The 23075-nt window shown below is 42.2% G+C and overlaps 2 protein-coding genes across 2 annotated transcripts; one reads left to right on the forward strand and one right to left on the reverse strand.

Annotated features, from left to right (window-relative positions):
- The first annotated feature begins 660 nt into the window (after window positions 1–660).
- LOC127754201 (RNA-binding protein 1-like) lies at window positions 661–1035 on the forward strand. The gene has a single exon (XM_052279719.1). The coding sequence runs from the start codon at window positions 661–663 to the stop codon at window positions 1033–1035; it is 375 nt and encodes a 124-aa protein (XP_052135679.1).
- A 12424-nt stretch (window positions 1036–13459) lies between these two features.
- On the reverse strand, window positions 13460–18551 carry LOC127754393 (probable xyloglucan glycosyltransferase 1). The gene is made up of 5 exons (XM_052279902.1): window positions 17106–18551; window positions 16036–16344; window positions 15640–15930; window positions 15430–15543; window positions 13460–14785 (listed from the first exon to the last, which is right to left on the reverse strand). The coding sequence occupies exons 1-5, from the start codon at window positions 17841–17843 to the stop codon at window positions 14165–14167; spliced, it is 2073 nt and encodes a 690-aa protein (XP_052135862.1). The 5' UTR covers window positions 17844–18551; the 3' UTR covers window positions 13460–14164.
- Window positions 18552–23075: the final 4524 nt, after the last annotated feature.

The raw sequence follows: 23075 nt of genomic DNA on the forward strand, positions 1-23075 counted from the left end.
CTCAGGCGGCTTGCTTTGGCTGCGTGCGTCGCGTGTGCTGCGTGACGACCGCACCATATATATCTCTGCTCGCCTGATTACAAAAACACACGCTCCGCGCGCGTTCGCTGTTTTTCTCGATAGCGCTTCCACAATTCTAAATTTCTATATAGACTCTATACTCTTTTTCTAATATTCTTTACTTTTCTATTTCGAATTTCAATTATTTTTTACTTGTAATTCTATATGCACTCTATACTCTTCTTCTAATATTCTTTATTTTTTCATTCCGAATTTCAGTTATTTATAAATTGTATTTCTATATTGACTCTATATTCTTCTTTCAATATTATTTTTTTATTTGGAATTTTAGTTATTTCTAAATTGTATTTCTATGTTGACTCTATACACCACACATGGACCATTAATTTGATATGTAGCTATCATGCTTGCGTGTTGTTGTAGTTTACGATCGATTTGCCACTCAAACGGATTGACTTCATGTAGGACCATCAGTCCTCATGTGTGTGTGTGCGCGCGCGCGCGTGTATGTGTGTTTGTGTGTGTGCTTCTGTGTGTGTGACACAATATATATATTTTTCATACTTACTAATTATATTCGGACACATGAACTGTTCTCTAGTACATACAATGTTGATCAACTCTACTTTTTTTCCCCAGATGGATGTCAAGTTAGCCCAACAAAGGCCTTCAGCCGGCAGCCCACAACTCAGTCCAAGTGACCAGAAGAGGAAGATTTTCGTCGGCGGCTTGCCAGTGTCCGTCACCGAACATCAGCTCAAAGAATACTTCAGCAAATTCGGCGAGGTCAACCACGCAATCATGGTCACTGACCTTAACACGAAGATGCCCAGGGGGTTTGGCTTCATCCAGTTCGCGTCAGAGGAGTCTGCAGCGAGGGCGCTCAAGAAGGATAGGCACTTCCTTTGCGGCCAGTGGGTGGAGGTGAGCCTTGCAATGCCCAAGCAGCAGAATTCTGCTTCTGGCACTAGCAAATTGTCACTTCAGGCTCGCCCGTTTTATCCAGCGACATAATCAAACTTCACCATTGTCGCTAATTATCCCGATGTCATTAATATTGTCCCTGTGGTGACACCTATGAACTGCGTCGTCAGCAATACTTTTAACCCTCATATCGGCTTTGAGGCTCCCGGGATGATACTGAGTGTTGGTGGGAGCAATGATGTCAGTGCTAACTACTCCTACTAGAACCCCTACATGGGAGGTGGTGGCGTTCTGCCTCAAGGCTCGGCAATGTATCTTCAAGCAGCACATTATTATAGTGGTGCGATGATGTGAAGCTCAGAAGCTGTTCCAATCTATGCCTAACTATCAAGTCATAGTGTCACACAATGTATGTGGTTTAGTTTGCTTCATTTAATTTTCTTCAATCATGCTTCTTTGTTTAAAGAACTCACGGTATTTAGTTTCAACTATTTGCTCTGGTGAAGTTCGATGTACTCACTTCCCTGAATTTTTCGATGTGTGTAATCGTGAGGTAGGGAAGAATTATGATTTCTTAATTAACTATCTAAAACGCTAGATATATATAATCTCTATACAGAGACTTTCAAGTTAAGCTTTTAATAGTTTTGGGTGTCAAGTGTTTTCCCAAGGTCTATGCACCTTTATTTGCTAAACATCATGTCCAGCTCATTTTTTTATGAACATAATTTTGAAAACATGCATATGCTTTTTATTTATGTCATTCTTAAGTACTCATTTTCAGATCTTTTTCATATGCATATGTTTAGTATTCGGTACTTGAGTGATTTTATGATCCTTGAGAGGAATGAATAACTCCCTTTTTTTTCATGGAGGGATGTAAATCACTTCAGCAAACATAAAAGTGGACGTTTTATGTTGTCTATGGACTAAATGCATGGCAATTGATGTATTTATGCAAGGTTTCTAAAGTACCAAGAACAATGCATGCATACCATAGTGAAATGCAGATTAATGTGTGTGTTCTAAATTAATAAGTTCAGATAGATTAACGTGTTCAATTAATATTCAATTTGGTACAAATATATCTCTGGTCCCCATCGTTTCGCTTATTCATGGAATAAGAGAAACGGCATATTTGCAAATGAAAAATAAGTTGTGAATAAGACTTTTATATATGTGTTCTTAGCGATCTAAAAGCAAAGGCTGAAAAATAAACTTTGATTAAAAAAAACCCCAAAATCAACTTTAAATTTAAGATTGAAAATTCAAATTTTGGCTGATAAGCATAAGCATTAGCGAAAAGATGGGGCCGTCCATTAATATTTCTGTTGTTGCTACATAAAAACATAAATTGACTACATATTGATAAATATATTGTTCTTAAGCATTGTTCACAACTTTATTTTAACTTTTTTATGTAATGGAAGTAATTAACTTCTCGCTACAGCAAATTAAACTATGTATATGTGCATGGATCACATTGCCATTCATAAGTTTTTACCAATTAAGATATATATTATGCGCTACCAATGCCCATTTATCTACTAGTCAACTGTGTGTCATCACATTAAATTTCAGAAATTACTGTTATTGGTCAAAATTGACAAATATATATAGTCAAATGAGACGCTTTCGTGCCTTTTTAATTTATGATCACTCGTTAACATTTCGTTATAGTTGATTAACAAAAACAATGCGATTGACTATATTCTTTTGTTGAGCAGATAACAAAACTCCTGATCGATATTGTGGGAATGTGGGTTCGCTCTTCAATTCTCTCTATTATTGATTGGCTGTGAAGACTGTTTCCCAAGCGATTGATATGGTCATCTGGCTAGCTGTTTGAAGACTAGCTAGCTAAGTTGATCATACTGTTGAATGAAGCCAAAATATTTTCCCTTTTTTGTTAATTACATCATCATCATTTATCTAGAATTCCTGATTATGTTGGCTACTCGTACCTGCTGCATGCATGGTCTAGGATCATATAAACTTTTTTTCTTTTTCTGAACGTTGAGAAAAGAACCTGCTAATATGTTAATCTGGTGTTGTCTGGCGTGTATATATATGCAGCCGGATATATATACATGTATATGAAGGAACTGCCAACATGGGTTAATCGGTAACATTTGCATTTCTCATGACACATTTTGAAGCTTTTTCTTCTTGAGCTATCGTTATGGTTACCCAGGAGGCAGCCAGCTAGCAGGTATTGCTTCTGAAGAAATAATGATGATACATGATCCATATTGCATCTAACTAGTTATAACTACCATTGCTATCTTCTGGTCCTGACGTATCTGCAGGTAACGAACGAACTGACAATGCACCATCAGGCATCGATCAGATCACACCACAAGCCACCGTGGCTCAGACCTTGGGTCAACACGGCCCGACCCACGTGCATCCCTACCGCTGACCCTCTCCTCCCTCCCCTCCCCTAGCTACCTGGCCTGCAGGGTGTGGTCCCCACTCCGCGTCTTGCTTTCCCTGAGAGGCGGAGACGCCGGGCCCACCTGTCAGTCATCCTCAGGCGGCTTTGGGCTTTGGCTGCGTGCGTCGCGTGTGCTGCGTGACGACCGCACCATGTCTCTCCTCGCCTGATTACAAAAACACACGCTCCGCGCGCGTTCGCGTTGCCTCGATCGCGCTTCCACAATTCGGCCGCATCAGTTTCTGGTCATCACGCTCGCTCGCTCTCTCGCTCGCTAGCTTCGTCGGAGAGATCCCGAGAGATCATGGAGGCGGAGGCGGAGACGTCGACGGTGACCGTGACAACGGGCGGCGAGGGGGAGGAAGCTGCTGAGCCACGGCAAGGTGTTCGTGGGAGGGGTGCCGCTGGGGACAAGCGAGTCCGAGCTCCGCGCCCACTTCTCGCAGTTCGGCACGGTGGCCTTCGTCGGCGCGCCCAAGAACAAGCGCTTCGTGCATGCAGTTCGTGAACCCCGACGACGCCGCCGCCGCCATCGCCGCGGGACCCAACCGCAACGTCCGTCCTTCGCGGCACCACGGTATACACACACATACCCTGTTAGGAAACGATAGGCGAACAAATGATAAAAAACAATAGATCAATCATAAAAGACACGAGATTTAACGTGGAAAATCCTCCCAAAACAGGAGAGAAAAAACCACGGGTGCCAGCCAGCAAAATATCTTCACTATATCTGAGGTGAGTTTACATCGCCGCACGGCGGCTTATAAGAGGTATATATATAGTAGAACCCTAAAAGGGATGATGATCGGCAGAAGTTGTACTTTATTAAGTGCAAATGAATTTGGATCACAACTCAACATACCCCAGATCATCCGGTCCTCCCATCGATCACACGCTCTCGTCTCATCTCTTTTTCTCCGTCGGGTGATCGATCTCACTCGATGTGTCCTTGATTTACATGTTCTTGTCCTCTTGCATCATGCATGCTTTGCTTCCGCGGCCCGGGTGCAAGTGAAAGAGCGTGGGATCATCGATTTTTTGCTTTGCTGCGACGAGGTTGGCTTCTTGCTTTGTTGCATGGTGGGCTTAGCTCGTAGCATCGTGTTGCTCGCGGCGCGGTGGGTTGGTGATTCTGTTCAGTACTGTCGTCGTCGTTGCAATCCGTGACCAGGTGACCGCAGTATTAGTTAACTCTTAAGTCTTAACTAAGTGATGGTTAGAGCTTGATTAGAAATGGTATGCTTTTGGTGCTCTGTTAATTCTGTCTATATACGAGTCCTTGGTATCATAAATTTACGTGTAGCTGGCGAGTTGTAGCTGAGCTGTGTTTAATTGCATCATAATTTAGATGTAATGATTATAGATTAATGGTAAAAGTAAGATTCGTTCTGCTCATACAATTGATTAATATTTAAGGCATTGTAAGGTTTTTTAATATTCCGACGAAAACTTTAGTTCTTGCTGCTAATTTCTCTCTTTGTTTTTTTTAAAGAAGACAAAAGCTTTGCCTTGTATATATTAATAAAGTAGGAGAAAATTAGTGAGATATATACAGGGTTAGCCGAAAGAGAGCAAGAACCCGCAAAAAAGAAGAAAAAAAACAGGTATTAAGTGATATCTCCCAAAATTCCAAACTCCTGCAGGATTGAAGCCCCCTGCTTTGACCCATGCTCTTCCTTCCTCCTTGATCATTGCCAAAATTGAGGACAGCGCCGATGCATTGTTGCGGAATATTCTTGCGTTTCGTTCGCACCAGATTTTCCACGAGATTAAAATCACCAAGGTCCTGAGGGGCCTGCGCGGGGTGCTTGGGGACTCCGCTATGAGGGTCCAACATTGATCAACTGAGTGACAATTTTCCCAATTGTCCATCTGAAGGTCAGTCCTGGTCCATCTCTGAATTTCTGCCCATATCCTCTTTGTAAGTCTGCATTTGGCCAGGAGGTGTAATGCCGATTCGTCAACAGTGTAGCAAAGTGGGCAAATCTTTTGGTTTTGCCATCCTCTTTTTTTCAGCCTGTCTGTCGTCCATACTCTGTTTTGCGTGACCAGCCAATAGAAGAATTTGCACTTCGGCAGCGCCTAGGCCTTCTAGATTGACTGATAGAAGACGGATTTGGCAGCCCCAAAGAATTGAAGTCGATAGGCCGATTTGCCGAGTACTGCCCATTTGCTGTGAGGTTCCATCCAATGCTGCCGTGGCTCTCGCTAATTTCTCTCTTTGTGACTTATTTTGCTAATGTGGTTCGTCGTCAACAAGAGTACATGTAGCTAGCTGGGATTGTTTGATTTCACGTGTTGTGCCCAAGTGTTACGGATGAATTGCATTCTGTTTTAATTTTATATTAAATTATGGAAGATCATGCCATGATAGGGTTTCGGACTAAGGCTGGGTGCATATATAGAACACCTCCTAGTCTCCAACTTCTTGTGCTTGCTAGGGCCTAGGGCACTCAAGGTCAGACGTGTGAGGATGGCATTTTTGCATGTGTGCACCCAAATCTTCATTTTAGCGTGGGACTGAGCAAATTCAATATACATGTAGCTTAGGATATGTGTTCATATGTAGCTAGCCCGCAAATTCAATATATATCTCCAAAATTAAATAACACATTTTGCATGTGTACACCCAAACCCAAAGTTTTAATTTACACCACAAATGTACCTTTAATTGATACGTAGCTAGCCTGCTTGCGTGTAGTTGTAGTTTAGGATCGATTTGCCACTCACACAAATTTTACTTCATGTAGGACCATCAGGTCTCATATGCATGTGTGTGTGTGTGTGACACATTTGTGTGTCTCTCTGTGTGTGTGACATAATATATTTTTCATACTTACAAATTATATTTGGACACATGAGCTATATAGCTGTTCTCTAGTACATACAATGTTGATCAACTCTACTGATTTTTTCCCTAGATGAATGTCAAGTTAGCCCAACCAAAGCCATCAGCCGGTGGCCCACAACTCAGTCCAGGTGACCAGAAGAGGAAGATTTTTGTCGACAGCTTGTCGACATCCGTCACCGAATAGCAGCTCAAAGAATATTTCAGCAACTTCGGCGAGGTCAACCAGGCAATCGTGGTCACCGACCTTAACACGAAGATGCCCAGGTGGTTCGGCTTCATCTAGTTCGCGTCGGAGGAGTCCACAGCGAGGGCGCTCAAGAAGGACAGACACTTCCTCTGTGGCCAGTGGGTGGAGGTGAGCCTTGCAATGCCCAAGCAGCAAAATGCAGCTTCTGGCACTAGCAAATTGTCAGTTCAGGCTCGCCCATTTTATCCGGCGACATCATCAAACTTTACCGCCGCCCCAACCACGTCTCACGTTTAGCCCATTTAGCCTGATATAACTGTTTGAGAAGCTAACCACTAAATGTCTTACCCACTATTTAAAATATTGCACTCCACACCACCACCCCAACCACAGCTCACGTTTCTCGCTCTCGCCTCTCGTTGCATCTACATGCAATTCAAACACTCATGCGCCACGTGGCTATCAACCGCCGAAACGGCTAACGCCAGCGCTGACCCTCACATCCCCTCTGCCCTACCTGGCTCTGCAGGTTGTGGTCCCCACTAGCGTCTTGCTTTCCCCGAGAGGCAAAGACATTGGCCCCAAGCCCCCAACTGTAAGTCATCCTCAGGCTGCTTTGCCTGCGTGACGACCACACCATATCTCTCCTCGCCTTGTTACAAAAACACAAGCTCTGCGTTCACGTTGCCTCGCACTTACACAACTGGACTGCATCAGTTTCTGATCACCGTGTTCGCTCGATCATTTGCTTCATCCGAGAGATCATGGAGGCGGAGGCGGATACGACGGTGACCGTGACAATGGAGAAGCAGCAGCGGGAGGCGACGGACAGCGAGGGGGAGGAAGCTGGTGAGCCACAGGAAGGTGTTCGTGGGAGGGGTGCCGCTAGGGACAAGCGAGTCTGAGCTTCATGCCCACTTTTTGCAGTCCGGCGCAGTGGCCTTCGTCGACATGCCCAAGAACAAGTAGACGGGCGCCGTGCGTGGCTTCGCGTTTGTGCAGTTCGTGAACCCCGACGCCGCCATCGCCGCGGAGTCCGACCGCAACGTCCTCCGCTAGCACCACGGTATACACACACCCCAGATCTGGTCCTGTCATGCACACACATGCTCTCATCTTCTCTTCTCTTCTTCGTCGGGTGATCGATCTCACTCGATGTGTGTGTGTGTGTGTGTGTGTGTGTTGTGTGTGTGTGTTTGTGTGCGCGACACTTTTTCATACTTACTAATTATATTTGGACACATGAGCTGTTTTCTAGTACATACAATGTTGATCAACTCTATTGTTTTTTCTCCTAGATGGATGTCAAGTTAGCCCAACCAAATCCTCCCGCTGGCGGCCCACAACTCAGTCTAGGTGACCAGAAGAGGAAGACCTTCCTCGGCAGCTTGCCGACATCCGTCACCGAATAGCAGCTCAAAGAATACTTTAGCAAATTCAATGAGGTCGACCGTGCAATCTTGGTCACCGACCTTAACATGAAGATGCCTAGGTGGGTTCGGCTTCATCCAGTTCGCATCGGAGGAGTCCGCAGCGAGGGCGCTCAAGAAGGACAGGCACTTCCTCTATGGCCAGTGGGTGGAGGTGAGCCTTGCAATGCCCAAGCAGCAGAATGCAACTTCTGGCACTAGCAAATTGCTAGTTCAGGCTCACCCGTTTTATCCAGTGACATCATCAAACTTTACCGCCGCCGCTAATTACCCCAGCGTCGTTAATATTGTCCATGTGGTGACACCTATGAATTGTGTCGTTGGCAATACTTTTAACCCTCATATTGGCTTCGAGGTACCTGGGATGAAACTGAGTGATGGTGTGACCAATGTTGTCACTGCTAATTACTCCTACCAGTACCCCTACCATGGAGGTGGTGAGGTTCCGCCTCAAAACTCAGCGATGTATCTTCAAGCAGCACATTATTATAGTGGTGCGATGATGTGAAGCTATTCTAATCTGTGCCTAATTATCAAGTCACAGTGTCACAGAAAGGGTGTGTGTGGGGGGGGTGTCATTGAGATATATAAGTTGGCAAATCCTAGGAGCAAAATATATTTTTCATACTTAATAATTATAGTGGTGCGATGATGTGAAGCCATTCCAATCTATGCCTAATTATCAGGTCACAGTTCTGTCACACAAGGTATGTAGTTTAGTTAATTTCCTTCAATTAATTTTCTTCGATCTTGCTTGTTTGTTTAAAAGAACTCATGGTATTTAGTTTCAACTATTTGCTCTGGCAAAGTTCGATGTACTCACTTCCCTGAATTTTTGGGTGTGTGTAATAGTGAGGTAGGGAAGAATTATGATTTCTTAATTAACTATCTAAATGGCTAGATATATATAATCTCTATAGAGAGACTTTCAAGTTAAGTTTCTAATGGTTTTGGGTGTCAGGTGTTTTCCCAAGGTTTATGCACCTTTGTTTGTTAAACTTCATGCATGTCGATCCAGCTCATTTTTGTAAGAACATAATTTTGAAAACATGCATATGCTTTTTATTTATGTCATTCTTAAGTATTCATTTTCAGATCTACATATGCATATGTTTAGTATTCGGCACTTAAGAGTGATTATATGGTCCTTAAGAGGTACGAATAACTCCTTTTTTCTCAATAAGGGATGTAAATCACTTCAGCAAACATAAAAGTGGACATTTTATGTTGTCTATGGACATATGCATGGCAATTGATTGTATTTATGCAAGGTTTCTAAATAAACAAGAACAATGCATGCATACTATAGTGAAATGCAGATCAACGTATGTGCTAAATTAATAGGTCCAGATAGATTAACGTGTTCAATTAATATTCAGATTGGTACATATATATCTCCATTAATATTTCTGTTGTTTAAAATATAAAGGCAAAATTTGACTACATATTGATAAATATATTGTTCTTAAGCATTGTTCACAACTTTATTTTAACTCTTTTTATGTAATGGAAGTAATGAACTTCCACTCGTCGCTACAGCAAATTAAACTATGTATATGCATGGATCACCTTGCCATTCATAAGTTTTTACCAGTTAAGATACATATTATGCGCTACCAATGCCCATTTATCTACTAGTCAAGTGTATCATCACATTAAATTTCAGATATTACAGTTATTGCTCAAAATTGACAAATAGTCAAATGAGACACTTTCGTGTTTTTTTTATGATCACTTGTTAACATTTCGTTATACTTGATTAACAAAAACAATGCGATTGACTATATTCTTTTGTTGAACAGATAATGATTGTGGGAATGTGGCCGGGTTCGCTCTTCAGTTCTCTCTATTATTGACTGGCTGTGAAGACTGTTCTTCCAAGCGATCGATATGGGCATCTGGCTAGCTGTTTGAAGACTAGCCAAGTTGATCATACTGTTGACTGAAGCCAAAATATTTCCTCTTTTTGTTAATTACATCATTTATCTAGAATTCCTTATTATGTTGGCTACTCGTGCTGCATGGTCTAGGATCATAAGGAACTTTTTTCTTTTTCTGAACATTGAGAAAAGAACATGCTAATATATATGTTAATCTGGAGTTGTCTGGCGTGTATGCAGCTGGATATATAAATGTACATGCAAGAACTGTCAACATGGATTAATTAGCAATAACATTTGCATTTCTCATGACACATTTTGAAGCCTTTTCTTCTTGAGCTATTGTTATGGTTACCTAGGAGGCAGCCAGCTAGCAGGTATTGCTTCTAAAGAAATAATGATGATACATGATCCATATTTCATCTTATAACTAATTAGCTACCATTGCTATCTCCTGGTCCTGCAACGACCCATCTGCAGGTATAACTAATTGTCAATGCAGCTTGATGAACACCAGTAAGTTCAATCATATCGGTAGCTCCTTCAATTTGATTTAATTCACTGCAGCATCTTAATTCGTGGATATGATCGTATGATTGATCGATCAAGCCTTTCCTTTCATCTGTGCTAGCTAGAATTGTAGCTCTGACATGCATGCTTCATGTCATTTTCCCTCTTTATTTTGTGCTTCACAGACAGTTAACATGCATTGTTCGATCTGTCATCCGGTGGCGCGCATGTCTCGATCGGTGTTTGCTAGATGCCATGCACACGGGAGAACGGGGAGATCGATTGATCGATCGTGCATGTGCTCGGCTAAACCATCGACGAGCTTATCTGAATCCATCCGATCCATGTGAGCTCTGGCAAAAAAGCTAGTGTCAAATCTCACTTTGCATATGGCAAGGCTGCTTCGATCTCTAGGATCGCCGTTGTTTCATCAGCAGCAGTACGTTCGTTCCAGGCTATCGATAGGCTGTCAAGTGTCAACATGAATGGTTGCTATGTTCTGTTTGGAACGCAGCAATTTCACAACAAAAAGAAAAACAAATTAATTCGATGCAGTACGAATGATCAAAGCTTCATCACTCAGTAGTACTCCCTATGTGTACTGTCTAATCTGGTTATAGATTATTACGGAGGATATCTTAGGACGGAGAGAGTGCTTGTGTAAAAAATCATAGGAAGGATGAAACTAAATAGATGACGACGACGGCTGTTACTGTATAGCACGATTCTTCCAGCCACTTTTGATGGTTCCATGGTTTATATTCTTCAGTTTATCAGCCATAGCAAATTAAAACGCTATTTTTAGCATTGATCTTGATCATTTTATATTACTAGAAAAAATATCCGTGCGTTGCATCCTGAAATAAAAGTTACAATAAATATTAGAAGTTTGGGTTTAATTTTTATGATATATATCCCTTAAAAAATCATATTTTTACGTGGACATGGTAACTTGTTGAAAATAGTATATTCCTTGACTACCACCTTCAATATCAACACATAATTTCTGTGATAGATATCCCTCTTCCCAACTTCTACTCTCATTTTCCGCACACACGCTTCTCAAACTGCTAAACTTGTGCTTTTTTAAAAAAAATCTATATGAAAGTTTTAAAAAATCATATTAATCTATTTTTTAGCTAATATATAATTAATCTTGCCTTAATCCATGGCTTTGTTTTACGTGACAGTGAAGGGTTCACAAACCAACAAAACACAGCCTAAGATTTTATGGAAAAAAACCTTCTCGTAAAATAAAATGGTTCTAGTAGTATATCATATACTCCTATTGCCTATATGTTTTCACTCGCTCCTAGTTTTAACGTGTTAGAGTTGTTAACCACGACCATTTTCTGTTGAATTAAATCGAGAAAGGAAGAAAATGTTGCAAAGTTAATGAAATAGAGAATGTTGAATAAGGCAGCAATGTGGAAACTGGAAAAAAGGAGGTGCTTGTTTGACAACACACCAAACTATAGTCGGGGAGAGAGAGAGGTAAGTAAGGATAGGATTGAGGAACATATATAATCAAAAGCAGACCCTTACATGGAATGCAAATATGGTCATGTATGTTTCAGGTTGCAATCTAGTTCTAGAAATAGATCCTACGCTAACATGAATTGCGCATTCTGCGATATCATCCGGACCCTCAAATCCAATCCACTTATATAGAAAAGAAAACCACTACAGCTTTAACCTAATCACTTCAACAATGGCACCTGTAGGACTGGACCAGAAGCAAGAACAAAATCTGATTTATTCAACTTAAAAAATAAAAGCTTACCATGTATTTGTATGCCGGTTTTAAAATCTGCTCAACAATTACTACAAATAAATTATGGAAGGAAAATATGTTGGGGTGCTTGTATATGTGTATCTTGTTTCCAGTTTCCACATGTGATCAGCTTTAACGGAAAGAAAGTAGCGTTAGAATTGGAAACGATATGATGCAACGGAAAGGAAACAATAGGGAAAGGAAGCGGAGTTCGTCTGGCTCTCGCGTCTACCTGCGCATTGAGTTATAGGAAGATGGAAAGAACGAAAATAACGGATGAAGAAAACAATATGTGCGGTGAAAAATTGTAATGACGGACTAAAAAAGATGTGGCGAACTAAGAGATGCAGACTTTTAAATAGGTTAGATTAGATTTTTTTTCAGTGTTAACTTTGTAGACCACGTGTATTTATATAAATGTTAATTACTCCATCCATTTTAAGTTATTAGGCGTTTTGACTTTGTTCAAAGTCAAACTACTTTAAGTTTGATTAAGTTTATAGAAAAAAGTAGTAACATTTTTAACCAAGACAAATTTATTATGAAAATATATTCAATTATTGATTTGATGAAACTAATTTAGTATTATAAATTCTACTATATTTGTTAAACTTAAAATAGTTTGACTTTAACCAAAGTCAAAACGTCTCGTACCATGAAACGGAGGGAGTACTTTGTAATCAAATCTAGGCGAAACGATGACATCCAAGTACGAGAACGAGAGCGATGGTGCAAACAAAAACCAAGACAGACGTACGTACGGCACGCAGGCAGGCAGCAGAGCAACCAAGCAAGCAGATGAGACGTCCTTGTCCAGTTGTACTACTACTCTATCGGGACGATACGCAGTGGAGTACGACGCAGGCCAAGGGCATGAATGAATCCATGACGTGTGATTTCTCCCGGGGAAACAAACAGGGGTCCCTTGATTTGTGACAGATCAACTAAAGCGATACATGAGGCATGAGCTCGATCTCTCGAGCTGGATCACTTGGATCAACAAGTGAACTACGTTTGTGGTTAGTACCATATACTTATTCCGTCTCATGATAGTTGTTACTCTAAATTATTTAGCAAAAATGACTATAGTGCCCCCTATTAAATGGTATAGGGTTAGGAGTAGAATGAAAAAAAATTGAATTGGAGGTTATTGATGTGACAAGAGTTACTGTAAAGTGACAAACTTTTTGGGACAAAATTTGAATCCTAAAACGACAACTTTTTTAGTACGGAGGGAGTATCTCAAAGGATTTTCAGAAAAAAACAATTTTGAGGAATTTTTAAGGATTAGGGGTGAAATATCAGCAGGCAGATAAATCCCATTTCGGAATTATTGATTAATAGAGGTATAATAGCGTACTGCAAGTGGAAGACATGTAAATTAGCATTAGTATAATAACATGCTGCAAGTGGCCACAAACATATCTGCGTCAAGATGCAGGACAATAATCGTACACTAAATACCCTCTCTATTTGCATCCACATGGGACTGTTGCTAATGCAAGAGACAAATCCCCGGTACTTAAGCCTAGCTGTCCTTGCCAAGATAGCGACACAGCACATCTCAAACAGATCTTTCTCTGAAAATGTGAATGTATATTACAAAGGCTAGAACTAGAAGTACTGAAGTAGTATAACCCAGCCATACAGCTTTCATGTACAATTGTACATCATGATATTCCTCTCATGCATAATTCATACTACATAATTGCAATCTTGCATTCACAAAATACATGCATAGAGTGATCCATTGCTGGGTTTCTCATTACTATCTTTCATCAAAAGGTGTACTATTGAGTACCACAGTATGCATCCATAGTGATCGGCCAAAGTACATTTAAAATAACAGTATCTCCATTTGAAGGTAAACTGTCAAGTAAGTAGAAACAACCCATTCTAACCACTGAGAATTCTTACAAAAGAATTGAGACATCAAAGACCATCATTGCAGGCCGACTCCAAAAGCCATATATCTACACCCCCAACAATTCAGAGTCTCCGATGAATTGTAACCCCCCCTATCAATGGGACCAGAGCTTCTTGTCTTTGCATCAATATTGTATCGTTTTCCCTTTACCAGAACTTCTCTTTGATTGCATATCCCCCTCCAAAGAAAAAAAGAAACCGATTATACCACATGTATTCTATCACTCGACTTGCTCGCCGATCAAGTCGAGGCCGACAACCAAGAATGAGACCCCTTGGAACAGAAGGAAGTAGAAATGTATGCCTTGCACCGAGAGCAGGCTTCGAGCTGCTGCTGTTAATAGAAGGAAGGAGAGTGCCAGCTCCTTCTGGTATATCCTATTGTGTTTTTTCTTTTTCGAATCCTTTTTCGGATGGGACTCCTTCGCTAGGGAATCAAGGTTGGGTGCAGACCCAACTCTCTGTTGCTTAGGCTGCTTCTCAACAAGAGAAACGAGATCGCCCTCAGAAGAACGGCCCGATTTCTTGGTCACAACCCACTCGTAGGCGCTCCCGAGCTGGAACAAGCCAGAAATCATGGCATTGAATTTTGTCACTGACATGGTATTCTCAAACAGAAGGTAGGGAACAATAAATGGGAAGGATTTGGGTGCTGGGAGAATATTCAGCAAGGACATGGTTGCTGGAATGTAGCACACCACCCATGCAGGGAGCTCAGCTTCAGGGACAAACATTGTCATGGGAAGGATGATGCAGAAAAGTGTGAAGGAATAGAAGGGCAATATGAGTTTGCGAAGGAGAAAGAAAAGGAAGATGAGGTTGAACTTCTTCCATACTCCAATCTGCAGTTGAGGTAAGTAAAAATAGTTCTGATCAGTTTCAACGACTAAATATGTATAAAACATTGACAAATGCTGTTAGTGTAAAATTTTGAATTCCATCGTAGCTGTGTTTTGATAGAAGTGAAGTTATCTACAGCATCAACAATTTGCCGGTTAGCAATTTATTTGCAGAGTAATTCTATTTACGCCCAGTCTTTTTTTCCAGATGAAGCTCAGGTTAGCAATTTATTTGCAGAGTAATTCTATTTACACCCAGTCCTTTTTTCCAGATGAAGCTGTTTAGTCTGTGTTTGACGTCATGAAACATTTGACTAAATGAGCTGCAGGTCCATTTTACTAGTGAAGAAATCAGTCTATGAAACTTATGCTCTGTAACTAACTTGAAGCGAAACAAGGTTCATGTAACTATCAGTCTGATGTTGCTCTTGTAATGTACTGGTAGACAGTAAAACAATCCCTTGCAACTATGCATCCTGCAGATGTTTATTGGCAAAACAACTGATTGTGCTAGATTATCCTACTGAATGCAGCCAAAATCTTCTCAACAGAAAGAATAAGGGATGAACCTAACCATGTAGTGGCATGCTTTATATGATGTTGTCAAAAATAGCTTTTGGAGTATGCCTACGAGAGAAGGTCCATACCTTTGATTTGATGATGTCGACAAAACAGAGTCGAAACAACTGCATGGGACCAGAATGCCATCGATGTTGCTGCTTTCTGTATGCTTCATATGACTCTGGCAGCTCACACTGGCACTGAAAGGATAATTGTGTGCAACAATTTGAATTGTCATCACAAGTTTGAATACAACACAGAACGCACATAAAACACAAGGAAATGTATGCAGGTACCTCGACATCATTAATGTACAGAAACTTCCACCCCTTGAGATGTGCTCGGACAGCAATATCCATATCCTCCACTGTTGTCCTCTCCATCCATCCTCCAGAGTCCTCAAGTGCCTTAATTCTCCATACTCCTGCGGTTCCATTGAACCCAAAGAAATTGAGGAATACTCCATTAACCTGCTGTTCCACCTCAAAGTGGAAGCACAGATTAATGTTTTGCAGTCTAGTCAGCAAGTTCTCGTCTTTGTTTACAAAAGACCATCTTGCTTGAACCAATCCAACATCTTCATTGCCCTGGAGGTCCAACACACAATTAGTCAGTAAATATAATTTTCATTGCCTTGGACACATATAAGAATGTAACACAAGTCCACAACATCAGAAATATTTCAGCTATACCTTGAAATGGGGCACAGTTCGCTTCAGGAAGTCTGCTTGTGGTTGGAAATCAGCATCAAAGATAACAACAAACTCATAATCTTTAACATAACTGCAGTTCATGGCTGACTTGAGATTTCCAGCCTTGTAGCCATCACGGATCACCCGGTGTCGGTACAATATGCGGACACCCTCTCGCTGCCATTTCTCCACTTCCTCCTTAATAAGTGCAGAGGTGGCAGCATCATCAGAGTCATCCAGTACTTGTACTAAGAAGTTTGACCTTGGCCAATCCAGGTTGCAGACAGCACCAATGGATTGCTGGTACACCTGCAAAGATAGAAATTAAAAGGAATAAGCTAAATTTAATTGTAGTTCTAACATGGGTGTTCTTTTAGCCTTTTTTGAATGTCATGAACATAGAACACATCACAAAGGAAACAAAAGTAATGCTACTCCCGACTCCCGAGCTTAGATCAGTATAACATCTTATATCTATAATTGTTTTTCTAAATTATTCTTTATACATTTTGTTGACGAGAATTAAATGAATTTTGTAAAGATACAAAACTTTGAAACATAAAACAGTGCCTTTAAAGCCCCCATCCCCCCCCCCCCCCCCAAAAAAAAAAAAAAAAAAAAAAAACACTGAACATGTTCTTAACTTCTTATTCACATATTCAAATCCCCAAATTAAATCTACAACCCACCAAACGCTTCATATCAGGAATACCCATAGGCCAGAATGTAGATTATGTAGTGATCGTCTACTTTGAGTCGTGGACAAAAATCGAAACCGTTTCATCCCAGCATGTAACCATCACTCCAATCCCAATATTGAAGTATGCAAGTAGCAGCCAAATTTTGCCTCAGTGGCACTACGACCAAGATACCCCAATCTAAATCTGCCGAATTATTCCTATCCACTTGTTGAGTTCCCCCCCAATTGCAGTTCAAAGACCGAATCTTTCGGTCTCTGCAAACCACAGATGCGGCCATGGCACTCAACGCCCAATCCTAAAAATGCAACCTTGCGCAAATGCCGAAGCAACAAACAATTGGAATTAGTTATGTTTGTTCTCGCAGCTCACCTCCTTCTCGTTGCACATTGGAATCTGCACGAGGACCATGGGGAACTCGTCGGCGCCGGCCTCGACGTCGTCCGACCCTTTGCCGCCGCCGCCGCCGCCGCTAGCCTTGGGCACAGGCTTGATTCCCTTGAGCTTGATCCATAAGCAGCCGAGGCAGAGGATGAGGCGGTCGGCGCTCTGGATCAAGAAGAGGACGACGCAGGCGTTGGCGAGGAACTGGAGCCCCGGCGCGAGGTACTCGAGGCGGACGCGCAGCCAGGACGCGTACGCGGCGGCGAAGAGGCCCTCGACGGCGAGCAGGTCGGGGACGACGGCGTGCCAGCCCTGGGCGTGCGCCGCGACGTCGACGGCGAGGAGGAGCACGGACAGGAGGAGGAAGGCGCGGAGGAAGCCGTGGAACCTCGCGCGCAGCGCGGGGCTCTCCCCCGGCGGCGCCGCGGCGGCGTCGTCGGAGTCGGTCCGCCCCGCCGCCACCCGCCTCCGCGCGGCCGCCGCCACGGACAGCGCCGCGGACGCCGCGCCCGTCAGCTTCCCCGCCGCCCGGTGCGCCTTGAGCAGCAGCACCCACGTGATCTGCCGCGCGTTCTTCCCCCTCCCCGCCTTCCCCCCCGCCGCCGGCGACCCCGGCGCCGCCGCCCCCGCCTCCACCTCAGATATCGCCCACTCCGGGCTCTCCATCTTCACCACCACCGGCGTCCCGCTCCCTCCCCTCCCCTCCCCTCCCCACCACCTCGCCATTGCCGCCGCTTCTTCTCCTTCCGTCTCCCCCCACTACCTCACCTCCTCATCAAACACCCCCACACGCACGCGGCTGCGGCGGCGGCGGCGGCGAGCAGAAGAGGAAACAAACAGCTCACCACGTCGTCGCGATCCAATCCAATCCCAACTCTCCTCAGCTCCAGACAAGCCCGGTCTTTATACACTCCCCTATGATTACCACCACCTCACCCAAAAAAAAAAAATTAAAAAATTAAAATTCCAACCTTTCCTTTTCCTCCTCTCCTCCAGCTGGAGAGCAAGTACAGGACGACGGCCTTTACGCTGCTGCTCGAAGCTTAATTAACTAATCCGCCGGAGCATTCCAATTAAATTAAGCCAAGAACACAGTCCCTCTCTCGCTCTCGGGATCGGGGGCCAATTGGCGACTCGATATGCTTCGGCTTCTTGGCGGGTAACTACGACTACGGCTCCATTTAAGCAAGCTGATAAACGCGGCTTAATCAAAGATTCAAGGAGAGCAGGGAAGCAGGCAGCGAGTGCAACGGGACACGTGAGGTGCGGGCTAGCACGTCGGGGAGAGGCTGATTGATTCGTTGCGTGGAGCCGAGCCGGCCGGGCGCTGTCGGTGGCGACCGGATTGGTTGGGGTCCCCGCGGGGGTTGGTCTCGTTACTGCTCTGCCACCACGTTGCCCCGCCCCCTTGCTGCTGCTCACCACCATTGCTCATCCTACCACAGGCTACCACTTCATCATCAAGATTTTAGCACAGCTACTGCTACTCATTTGATTTACTAGTTTAGTACTGTAGTTTGTTTTCGTTGATCCAAATCAACTCTGTTTCTTTCAGCAATGCAAATCAGTGTTCAGTGAATGGATTGGATGATCACCGAATTTTACAGCGCATCATCGGTCATAATTGATGCAAGCAGAGTGATTCTAACAGATAGAGAGCAAAATTGCAGGCAAATTAAAGCCAGTGAACCAGTGACTTCTGAGAATGTTCTTCAGGTTTTGTTTTTTTCTGTTGCAAACCGGACAGTGGTTGATACTGTAGTATGTTCTCCCCTACATAACGATACTAACAAACGTTAAAAAAAATGTTGGAAACCAACTTGGGAAATCTGACGTGCCCACCACACACACTGCTCCAACCGTTTACTAGCCAGCACTTATACCGACACCAAAACACGTAGTAGGAGGCACAGTACAAGTGGATTATTACTCGCATCATCAGTGGTGCGTGCAGCAATGTGACGTTTTTAGAATGTGATTTCTTCCAGCTGCCATCTGTCTGAATCTATAGGGTTGTACTACTCAGTACATAAGCATTTTCTCTGTTCTAAAACGAAACGACCTAATATTATAAATCCGAATACAATATAGCAGTTTAGTATTGTATTAGAAACAACGTAGCACTACGAATCTAGACATAATATAGCAACGTACCATATTAGACACCCCATAATACTATGATATATGTCCAGATTCAAAGTACTACGTTGTGTTCTAGTATAATGAATATAGACACAATATAGCTAGCTAGTACTCGATTAGACATAATATGTCCAAATTCGTAGTAGGCTACATCTAATTCATTATTAAGTTGCTATATTTTAAAACGGATAGAATATGTTTCAAGGCCCCAGAAATAATTGGCATAATAATTAATGAGGTAGAGATAGAAGGTAACAAAATAAGGAAAGGAAATGCCAAACTTACATAAAAATATCATGAAATGAAATGCCAAGCTTTTGACAGGAAAGGCAAAATAATTAATAAATGTAGAAATATATGTAATGTAGAATAATTCAGGAAAGGAAATGCCAAGCTTTTGACAGGAAAGGCAAAAAAAATTAATAAATGTATAAATATATGTAATGTAGAATAACTCAGGAAAGGAAATGCCAAGCTTTTGATAGGAAAGGCAAAACAATTAATAAATGTAAAAATATATGTAAGGTAAAATTTTCAGAAAAGGAAATGCCTAACTTTTTACAGAAAGGCAAACAAAACAGGACAGAAAGCTGAAGCTGGTAAGACAACAGAAAACTCCCCAAATTAACTTTTCATAATATATATAGACAGAGATGGAAGTATAAAAAAAATTATGTGAGGTCTGGTCCGAGCAGAAGAGGAATAACAATCTGAAGAGATCCAGTCAGAAGAAAACAAGATCAAACAAAGGATCCGCCCCGTACTTGTTTTTCAGCGAAATTATTTGAGAGAGAAGAAGCACCGGAGGGGAGATTAGATCTAGCTATGCTGGCCAGTGGCCACTTGGGTTTGCTTGGAGATTGCATGATTATATATGATCAAAATGGTTAAGGAATTTATAGAAGATATATAGTGGGATCATGTTTGGTAGGATATATGTGCAAAAAACATCGCCTTTTTTAGTCAAACTTGGATTGCACATTGCTGGATTCATGTGGCACGGTTACTGAATGTTTGAGGCCTTCCATATATTGTATACTACAGCTTACAGACTGCATGTAGACTTCATATTCCCTATGCAAATTAAGCAGATAAGTTTTTTTTTTCACCTTTTTCAGAACAATCCATTGTCTGCTCCTTCAGAGCTGTTGCTAGACACCTGCAGTTACGTAGAAGTCAAAAGATTAATACTGTCCAAAAAAGAAATGTTTTCAATACAGAAAGCTATGCTCTTCTGGTTGCCAAAGTCATATTCTTATAGTATTATGTTTGTAGTATTATTTTTTTAAAAAAAAAAAACTGACCCTGCAAAACTCAAAATAACTTTCAAGAAACACATTCTGCTGTCTTGCTGAGAAGCAGTGGACACACATTCTATTCTTGCTATCAAACTCGTATGGCTGCATCATTCTCTCTCTCTCTCTCTTCTGAAGAAAGCATTGTCAGGACGGAACATCTGAAGAAAGGAGGAAGCAGAGACCACCCATGAAAGACAGAACACATGATCAGAACCCAAAGCCAATATAGAAACAAACCAAGATCAGATCTGAAACTGCTCAACTTGCCTCAGGTAGGGACAAGTTTCGTTTGCATGCCCCATTTACGACATCCATCCATGATAACTGATGAAAGAGAAAAAAAATAAGAAAAGAAAAGGGCAATTGGCAATGCCAATCGAATCTCTACGCAGGCTACAGAACCTGGCAAGCTTGCGCTGTTAGTTACTCCTTCCTAAGCTGCACTTGCTAATTACTGATACTAGTAAGCAATTTGCTTCTACTGAAGTGGTGTGATGGCCCCCCTCTCTTTTCAGTATTTCTGTTTGTTGATGCATCAAGTTGGCCGTTGTGACATGTACTGCACTGACATGGCTGAAATGGAATACGATGGCAAGAGGCAATTTCCTACCCCGCGTTGCATCTGAGTAACTGGGGCGAATGTTTGTTGTGTTTCTCATATGGAGTGCTATTAATAAAGATTCAGTAAATCCCCATTTACTACCATCATGTCACCATTGGGTCAGTAAATCCTGAGAAATAATGCTGATCGTACCATGCTACCGCATCATCGGTTGTACTAGAGTATATGCCCACGCGATTCACATGAAGATTAAAAATAACCTCATTGATTAACCCTTCTCATTTCTCAAGATATCCAGGTGTGGTCTCCCCTCTTCTTTAGCTATTTCTTCAGAGTTCAGAGTTCAGGTTGTAGGGTAGATCTTTTTTCCCCACTCTCTATCTATCACATGGTGATTAAAGATAACCTTGATTAACCCTTCTCATTTCTCAAGATATTAACTTCTTTGATGGCTTGGTTTGCTCACTTCACTGACAGATCCAGCGTTGAGCATCTCAGAGATGGCAAGAACACACGCATCGCATCGAATCACACAGGAGGGCAGCGTCGTCAGATTCAGATGTGCTCACGTTCAATGCTGCTGCCTGCTGTACCTTAGCTTGGATGCAGCGATGCAGGCAGCGAGGGTCCAGCCATTATTAACTCCTATTGCTACAATACTACTGGTAGTACCACGCACGAGTAGGAGAATCATAAGCTACTACGATGCTGCTTGTTATTTAATTTAATCCGTTCTTGTGCTGCCATTGCCGGGGAGGACGTAAGGAATCATTCCAATCTGCATCTCGATCGATCCATCACCCATGCCGCCTTGCTCTGATTGATTCCTCCTTTTCAATCCGTGCAATGCAATAGTAGCATTACTTACACGCTGCACAAGCATGAAAAGGCTGTAGTTTTTCGTGTGGAAATTTACCGGGAGTAGTTCAGTTCCTACGAAAATACTCTAAAATTCCTCCAAAAGGGAGTCTTAAATTTCAGGTTATCAGATCTCGATGGTTTTAGATGTGCCGTATAAGTAAGTCTGTCGCTGCCAACCTGATGATATATTACAGGCTGCCTGACAGCCGACATTGTCATTCAGTCTGTCAACCAGCAAAATAATTCGCTGCACAACCGGGCAACGGAAACTTCACTGCAATAGGAGTCCTAAATTAGTATACTAGCCACAGTGTGTTCATCCCAAGAATCGGGGAGTGTTGTTGCTGCGCCACGAATGACTAACAGCTGATTGTTTATGTGTTAATCGTGGCGATTTGTAAGTTGGTCGCAGACTTGCGTATCGTGATGAGAGGCGAGCATGGGAAAAAGGATGGAATTAACAAATCGATCGCATCGTTGTAACGGCAAACCCAGCAGGAGCTCCAGCATGATCAGCGTACGTGCTTTTGAGTTCAGGCGCACATCTTTATGTAAATAATTTGCATTAGGTCGCTCATCAATGTCATTCGTGCTAGTAGTATTTGTTTGAGTTTGACTAAACTTCAGGTTTTGTTTTAGACGCAGACGACCACTAATGATTTTCCGTCGTGGGGTGCACTAATAGAACGTCTGAACGTTTTCTGCGTGCTTAGACGAGTTCACATTGACCATCAATTTAGTACTAAAAAATTAGCAGAATATTTAGCAGGGTTTGTACTACTTAACTACTTATTGAAATAGAGTTTTATTTGCTATAAATCTTTCGTATTGATCTGTAAAGACAAAATAACATAGTTGTAACAGCGTCCTAATAAATACTTCCTAATCAATTTACCCAAAGTAGGTGGGAATGAAATGGGAAGCTTGGCAAAGGGTAATCAATTTCATGAACAATCATTTTCTGATATAATGAAACAGACATCCTCATTAATCCTCAGTTGAAACAGACATCCTGAAACATGGACCCGACACTGAGAAATTTGGCACGGCCTTACTTATAACATAACGGTATTTAAGCCAATAAGACGAATCAAA

The sequence above is a fragment of the Oryza glaberrima genome, chromosome 1 (genome assembly GCF_000147395.1).
Source record: "Oryza glaberrima chromosome 1, OglaRS2, whole genome shotgun sequence".
NCBI lineage: Eukaryota > Viridiplantae > Streptophyta > Magnoliopsida > Poales > Poaceae > Oryza > Oryza glaberrima.